General features: G+C 35.6%; 1 protein-coding gene across 1 annotated transcript in view; it reads right to left on the reverse strand.

Annotated features, from left to right (window-relative positions):
- Positions 1-8,794, reverse strand: part of zgc:158403 (tetratricopeptide repeat protein 39A) — a gene marked incomplete at its 5' end in the record, with an annotated part of 32,731 nt that overhangs the window by 6,568 nt on the left and 17,369 nt on the right. Inside the window, 7 exon segments of the mRNA XM_014008830.1 lie at positions 2,829-2,920; positions 4,098-4,259; positions 4,386-4,445; positions 6,320-6,387; positions 6,509-6,617; positions 6,704-6,769; positions 8,146-8,245. Of these exon segments, the coding sequence (XP_013864284.1) occupies positions 2,829-2,920; positions 4,098-4,259; positions 4,386-4,445; positions 6,320-6,387; positions 6,509-6,617; positions 6,704-6,769; positions 8,146-8,245 (657 nt within the window).

Below are 8,794 nucleotides of genomic sequence, written 5' to 3' on the forward strand. Positions count from 1 at the left end.
CAACTAAAGGTGACATAGATACTTTATTATGGTATAGTATTTAAATGTTTGCCTGAGAAACACATAATATTGGCCCTTTAAAAACAAACAATTTTGTTAACGGTAAAATAGCTCTCAAGATGCACCGACTTCTTCTAAAAAGGCYGTTTCTGACGTGTAAAAGTGAAAACATAACGCACCTGGAGTTCAGGCCATGAGGATTTCCGGTTCAGCCAGAAATGAGCAAATGGTGCACTAACAAAGTTTAGTTTTAATACAAAAAAACAAAACAAAAAAAAAATAACACTGGAGTGTTTTACTTTGAAATGGAAAAGTAACCAAACAGGCCCAGAAAATCATTTCAGACCCCACTCATATTCTCCATTCAGAGCATCAGTTTCTTCCTTCAGGTCAGCGTCTCAGAGTTCCCACATGTAGACTGAACCGCTACAAGAACTCATTTGTTCCACTTTCTGTTAAAGCCATAGACTGTAACAAACAGTAAAGGTAATGGTGTTTAAGATTTTAAACTATACTGACATGCTGGAYGGTGTAGCAGTCAGGGTCTGTACCCATGACAAATTTTCTTTGGGACAATAAAGTTAATCTCATCTTAAATGGAAGAATGAACCATACACTGATTCCTTATTCACCTAATATCACAATATAATCACTTCGTAAACTCAGTATATTCTGTATCATGTTTCAGATGTAAATCCTTCATAACTGGGTATATTTTTATGTTCGTATCATTTTAAAGCTAAAATTAAAATCTCTAAATCCTTTTTGTTGGCTTTAAATAACTACAGCACATTTTAAAAAGGCAGTATGTTTAAAAAGGTAGTATCTTTAAAARGGTAGTATCTAGTACGGGCTGTGACTGTTGGTGACTAGTTGGAGAACAGCATACATGAGGAAGTTTCCAGCAAGAATTTGTTTCTCATAATTGTTACAGAGTTGCCACAGACAACTTGAATACCTCAGTTTAGTTTTTAAAATTCAAGAGTGTAGTTTGATATCTGTATGAGAGCTTTACTATAACAAAAAACATTTGAAGCTATAGCCTTAAAGTCTGAAACCATGTTGATGTGAGATAATAAAAATGAATGAACTAGACATGAATATTAAATAATTCATGTCCTAGAACTAGAATACAGATTATACAGCACGTAAAAGCACGTTAATTTGTTTTCTCCAATCTTGGCTGCTCATAAATTACAGCCGTACAACTTGTTGCCACAAATACTCAGAATTCAGTCAGGCTGCAACAGAAACTGATTCTAKTTTCTCTGAATTTTGAGTTGCCAACTAGTTTTTATACAGTCTCAGCTCAGTGAAATACTATCCCAGTAAAACTTTAGCATTCATTGATTGTTGTAAATCCTCTGACCTAAAATGTATCGTTTTAAAAACAACCATCATTTCAAACATGTTAATGTGTTAAAACACATGGCTCAGTCTGTATGTGGCCTTCATGAAACTCTAACATAATAAATTATATAATATTCTAGCTAATAAAAGTCACAAGGCTGTATTTTTGACTACTGTAGTTCTGTCAAATTTCTACTTCTTTTGTTCATAAAAACATTATTTCATCCTCCATACTTACTGTATTTATTTTTATCTTATCTTTATCTTCCTTCTGCCCTTGGGTCCAAAATGACCCTGCAGGTGGGCAAAACTTGTTTAGCAAATGTATTTTTATCATTGTTTCCTCCTTAATTTAGTCTCTCGTATGAGTAAAAATCAAAAATCAGTTGAAAGCTTATTATTTTTTTTAATTTTCACTTTGTGTGTGTGTGTGTGTGTGTGTGTGTGTGTGTGTGTGTGTGTGTGTGNGTGTGTGTGTGTGTGTGTGTGTGTGTGTGTGTGGTCAATGAGATAACAGTAAAAAGTCCTGTGTACTTAAAAAAAATAAATGTTTCAGTGCATAACTCAAATGTTTGTTTAAGCTTTGTGTATGATTACTTGTGAATCTTTGTGTTTTTAAAAGGCAGTTCTGTGTGGGTGTGTGTGCTGAATCACACTTCCTGACATAATTCTGACAACTACTGTAACAGGATGTGAACATATAGTGTATTTCTTTTTTTATGTCATGAACAAAGCAATAAATCAGATACACATATTTTTTTAAGTGGACTTTTATGAAAAGGTTATGAGCAGGTAATATCTTACCTGTTGTAGATACATCTTTGAACAACGCCAGTTTGGAGTAAAACTATTTTAGTTTGACTGGATTAATGAGTTAACAGCTAGTCTGGGTTGGTCCAAGACTAAAAATGATTGTTGCTATCCCAAGACAGCTTCAATCTCCAAAATGTTTTCAATTTTATATTTATGCCAACATTATTGTATAGCTTGGCTTTAAAAAGAGCACAATTCAAGAGGACTCATTCATTTTTACTCTTGTATTAAAGGGGCACATTACGAAGAATTTACTTTTTAAAATTTTATATCATGTGCTAATATCATTTCCTCATCAAAAACATCCCCAGAGTGTTGCTTTGATTCATTCATGCATGTTGGAGAAATCCTTAAATCTCCTGTGGTAGCCTCGTAGAGCTGCCTAAACACTTGTTGGTACAAAACACCGCCTATTACAAAGCTCCTCCCTGGAGCTCAGTCTGCAGCCGAGCTCCCGCCCTACAGAGCACCCCTCCCCTGAAACATTGTTGTGAAGTTGTGCTGAAGTGGGAGTGTCAGAAACGGTAGGTGGTTCTTCAAGAGACAGAGGCCAATTTCACAGAAAAGCTATTAATTGTTGAAAACAATTCCACAGAAACCTACTTTAAAATGTCTAAACTATCTCTTTACAAACACGAATCGTGAAAACCAGACTGTGGATTTACCTAAAGAGCTCCACCTCGTCCTCCCCAAAAGGCCTGGCCTCGTCTTTAGGAAGCATGCTGAGGTAAGCAGCTTTCATGTACACATACATGGCCTGACAGGAAAACATGAATATAAAACACATTCATTATGGAGTTTTATCCATTGATCTCTATTACTGGATTGGACATCACGTGACTTATCGTGCACCACACAGGTGCCATTGCTATGCATTGAGTTTTGACTCGGGAACATCCACGAATGGTGGTAAAAAGGGGATGCAGCAGACAGTCATGCAACGAATATCAAAAAGGGATGCAATATTTTGCCATAAACTGTCAACACTACAACAACAAGATCACAAGATGAAGGATAAAAAACATTTTGATGACCTGTAAAATGTGATTTTACAGGTCATCAAAATATTTTTTATTTTAAATAATGTCAGAGATGCAGAAAGTAGGTCAGTTATGCAGCTTGATTTTGACAACCTTATGTCGGGTAAACCAACGAAAAGACAAATTTGCTGTTCCAACTAATTATTATATTTTTTATTAATATTGTTATTATGTAAGATTGTGAGAGGTACATATAATGGACAACAGTAAAATTACCTTTACTACTACTAGGCTGAACTGTGCAGATATTACTGGTACTGATGTTCTGTCCAGTCAGCATATGATATATCCTGTAGTTTGTGATTATATATCAGAGTAAAAAACTCCGTAACTTTTTTTTCCTCCACCGTATATTTCATAAGCTAAGCGGTGGAGTGGTCGACCGTATTTATTTTATGGCCAGCTGGAAGAATTTGTCTTTAGTCACTTCAGCACGAATGAAGAACCAGGAAACAAATGCAAAATTAGAATTATATATATGTATGACACCCATGACTCTTAGTTTTATGTGACGGAAAGGGACTTCTACTRTAAATACGTTAGCAAAAAACCTATAATGAAAAGTTCCCAGACTGCTTATAGATTTGTCTCTTGAGCAAATACATATTTTTTACATATCACAATATCRACAAATTTTCTCAGCTTTAATTTAAACCATATTTTATAGAAATCGGATRAGAAATGAGGGTGCTATGAATATTTCTGTGACAGATTGACGCGCATCCCACAATGAAACTCTTCCGTTTTGTTGACATGACTCAATGCATAGCAATGGCTCCTATGACAGCGCGTCGCTAGTTATAGTGGCTATAGGTGATGTCCAATCCAGTAATACTGATCAATGGTTTTACCAGTACGAAAACTCTGATCTCCTTTTTGTGTGGCATTTTGTACCTTGGACCAACGGCTCTCCTGGCTCAGTAGATCTGCGTAGAAGTACGCCATCTTCCACGCACGCTTAAAGGTGAAGCACCACATCAGCTCCCAGTAGCACATGTGGTGAAACTGCTTCCACGTCTGCTGGGCTTTGCAGCCATCTTCAAAGAGTGTCACCGCCTGGTAGCCCAATAAAACAGCCCAATTACAAGATTAACTATGACGTCTCAGTGACGTTGTATTTGAACTGTATTAACATGCTCATGTGTAAAGGCTGGTAAAACACAGATATTTCCTAAAACACACCTCATCAATGTTTCCTTTAATCTCCTCAGTTCTTCCAGCAAAGAAGAGAAATATGGCACCCTGGATAGAATGAAAAACGCAAATAAATGCAGTTTTGAGTCATAATTTTCTAATCGATCTACCAAATACACACCAATAACTCTTGGTCATGTTTAACCAAGACTATTCCCTTCTGCTTTAGCACACACTGTGACAGTGTGTTAGGTTTACTCTCTGGGATGGGCTGGCAAGTAGGTAAACGGTGGAGTGGACACAGTGTTAGTGAATTTACAAGAATATGAGTCAGACAGAGTGAAAGAAGAGACGGCATAAAAGTATGCACAAAAAGAAAAAGAACTGCAAGGATCCTGTGTGAAGAGTGTAATTGAAGGTGGAGTGAGGTTTTGGTAGTTCATACATGGATAAATCTTAGTTTGACTTCATGGGAAGGTAATAAATGAGTTTTTTTGTGTGGAAGTGGAAAGTGACATAAAGCAATTTGGAAGGGGAGAATTAAAAAGAAGACAAGAGACCAAACCTAGAAGGAGGAAATGTTAACTTATAGAATAATAACTTGAGTTATCTTGGTTGATAAGCTAATATCTGGCATGCAAACAAACTGGATAAGTTCAATCCATAAAACTGTTTCTGTTTAACATGAGCTAATTTTGTGACAAAATGTTCCCATTTTAAATGCAAACTAGAACATTTGCTTGGATATTATATTGTTTTTGAGGTCATCTTTACTTTATTGCTCCATTTTTAGAGTCCACATTTGTAGAACATTTGATTTACCAAAGCTGGTGAGTTAAGATTTGACATGTTAACAAGGTATATGGCATGTTTAGACAAGAAATTGTTAAGGTTGTTTTAACAAGAACACATTTTGTGACTAAAACGTTTCTATTTTGAATTCTAACTGGAAATTCTGATTAATATAAAGTGTAGTTTGTCAATAATGTTGTACCTTTGCTTCTTAACTTTTTAAAATTAATTCATTCATAAAACAATATAAATAAAAATAATCTATAAAAACAAGACATACAAAAGTAAAACAAACAAACAAACAAAAATCATGAATGAAAAGGAGCAGAAAAAAAGTATAAACTTATATCTGCCCCTATTCACTAAAAATAAAATCAATTCCAAACAAGTCCACTGTCAGCATACAGGAAAAAAAAAAAAAAGAAAAGACAAAAGAACCCCCTGAACACAAAAATACAAACAGTCACCTTAATCAGTTATATAATGCTTCAATATAATAATTTTCAACTCGATTTTAAACACAAATAAAGATTTAGACTGTTTCACCTTACTATCAAGACCATTCCACAATCTAACACCCTTAACTGAAATACATCTTTCCAACAGCACAGTTCTGAAGTTAATTTTGAAGATCTCAATACCTTTTAAATTATTTTTACTCTCCCTTTTAATAAATCTAAGTTGAATATTATTTGGTAACATCATTTTATGTGCAATATAGCATTATAAAGAAGGTTTGTTTTATTTTTCTTTCTGTTTTTGATGATAGCTTGGGCTCCCAGTGAAGAAGACATAATTGTGCTTTCCTGAAAAACCCTGACCTTACAGTTAGTCCATGCAGTTCTGTCCTTATAACTTAAATAAATAAATTAAGACACTTATTTATGCTAGAACCACCGCTGATTTCAATGGTTTWAACCCAGACATGTTCACAGGACTATCACCGATTTGTAACAATTTACCCAAACATTAAACATTCAAACACACTGGAGTAATAAAGTGGTTACCATTTTAGCAGAAGCTAATTTTGTAAGAAAATATTCACTTTAAAATGCTGTATTAAAAGCCATTTGAGCTCTTTCAAACTTTGTTAGATCACATATGTCGAATATAATGTATGTTGTATTACTTAATTCTCTAAATCAAGATTTATTGGAGTTCAGAAAATCAAAACCTCGGATGACTCTTACCCTTGGGTAGCGGAGCCGGAAAGGTTTCAGCAGCCTTTCAGCCTCAGCTACCTCTCCCTCACCAGTTCCTGAGAGGATAAAGCAGAACATGAAACCACACAGAGACCTTTATACAGGGAAATCTTGTAATAAAATCATTGACAGTTTCAGAGATATCCAAAAACCACATGAATTTAGCTGCAGCACTACCAAGTATGAATGTGAGGAAGGTGTGGTAGCAGAGCAGCAGCAGAACACACAACATGGAGCGCAAGTTCATCCCTGTCGCACCATCACAGAGGAGAGACAGACCATATTCCTACAACAAAATGCATAAAAATAAATCAAACAGTCAGTWAGGTGGTAAGTGAAGGTCTGACAGAATAAAATTAAAACATATCAAACCTTGTCTCCTGAAAAGCCTGCAAACTCCAACATTTTTAGTATCCGGGGAGGAAATAGTGATAGTGTCTGAAAAAAGGAAAAAAAAAAAGAAAAAGAAAAAGACTAAATAAACATGGTGCAGACACAATGTATGAATAAAATGTGGTGTAAAACAAGCAGTGATTATAAATTAGTACTGCCTCTGTTCTGAGATTCTACATGAGTGTAATAAAGAACATATCTGATGCAAACCAGGTCTTAAAAAGAGGGGACTACAAAGAGACAATGATCTGACAACATTACAAATAYAGAATAAAACATGGAATCATTGTATGAAAAACCTTACTACTCTGATGTTTCACCGCTTGTGGAACCACCTTCAGCTGCAATAATCTGTAGTAATTGAACTCTTTGACTTTTACAGTTTTTCATACGAAAATGTGTGTGTGTGTGTGTGTGTGTGTGTGTGGGGGGGGTGATATTAGCCCTCTCTTCTTTGATGAAGAAGTTTTGCAGACAAAATTAACAACTTTGTCCTGCCACAGGCTGAGGTCTGAACTTTTATTGGTCCATTCCAACCCCTTGATTCTTTTGGTCCATTCCAACCCCTTGATTCTTTTGGTCCATTCCAACACCTTGATTCTTTTGGTCCATTCCAACACCTTGATTCTTTTGGTCCATTCCAACACCTTGATTCTTTTCCAGCCGTTCTGTTGCAGATTTGCTGCTTAGTTTGGGATCAATGTTTTGTTGCATCAAGACCCAGTTTGGTCCAAGTTTCAGAYGTCGAACATATGGCCTCACATTTGACTTTAGAGCCTTTTGTATTCAGAGAAATTMATGGTCAACTCAAAGACTTCCAATGTGCCCAAATTATGGGGCAGCAAAACGAGCCTAAATCATCAGCCCTCAAAGCATGTTGTTGTKTTTTTCTGTTTATTATGGATAAAACCATTACTTTGGTCTCACCTGTCCAAAACATATTGTTCCAGATGTCTTGCRTTTCAGTCAGATGCAACTTTGCAAATCTAAGTCATGCTGTGATACTAAGAGACAGAAGGCTTCCTCCCCCTGAGCTGGAAACATTAACCTGCTAATGTAAGCCTCTAAATTCTGAGAAGGCCCTCAATGATTTGTTTACGAATCCTCTGAGCATTGCACRATCTGATTGTTCTTATAGTGGTGCTCACACTTATTGATGATTAGCAGCATCCGGCTGATRCTTAACCTGTCAAGTCCTATAAATAAAGGAAGGGGTGGGCTTGGGTTTTCAACACACTGCACTTTGACTTTGTTTTTTTCCTCTATGCATGCAAATATAACATGCTATTGATCAGATGTCGTGTACCATTTAAGCTTGGGAACTGATAAGAACCAGATGATTTGTTTTATAACATWATAATTAGGATACAAAACTTGAAAGAGGTAGGTTGTTAATCATCTCTGTAAACTGTGTGACGTACCAGGTTAAATGCTCCTGCTCCAAATGATATCCCTCCTTCTAAGTGATTGTGGCTCTGTCCTTTGATAAAGTTGTGAGATTTTATGAAGTTATGCAGATCTCTGGATATCAAAGACAGATTTTGAAATCATTTATGTTTGCTTAAAAAAAAGAAATCCTGAAAGTAAAGAATGAAGTAAGGAAGTGCTTTGCACAAAAACTGTTGGGACAAATATCCTGAAATGAACATTAAAGTTACAGTCATATGAAAAAATTTGGGCACCCTTGTTTATTTTCCTGATTTACCTTTATAAATCATTGATTGTTTGGATTAAAAATATCAGTTAAATAAATCATATAGGGGACAAACACAGTGATATTTGAGAAGTGAAATGAAGTGTATATGATTTACAGAAAGTGTGCAATAATTAGTTAAACAAAATTAGGCAGGTGCATAAATTTGGGCACTATAAAAAAAACCTTACCTCAATATTTGGTGGATCCTCCTTTCACAGAAATAACATCCTCTAAACGCTTCCTACAGCTTCTAATGAGAGTCTGGATTGTGGTTGAAGGTATTTTAGACCATTCTTCTTTACATCTCTAGTTCATTCAGGTTTGATGGTTTCTGAGCATGGACAGCTCTCTTTAAGTGACACCACAGATTTTCA

The sequence above is a fragment of the Austrofundulus limnaeus genome, unplaced genomic scaffold (genome assembly GCF_001266775.1).
Source record: "Austrofundulus limnaeus strain Quisiro unplaced genomic scaffold, Austrofundulus_limnaeus-1.0 Scaffold53, whole genome shotgun sequence".
NCBI classification, from domain to species: Eukaryota; Metazoa; Chordata; class Actinopteri; order Cyprinodontiformes; family Rivulidae; genus Austrofundulus; species Austrofundulus limnaeus.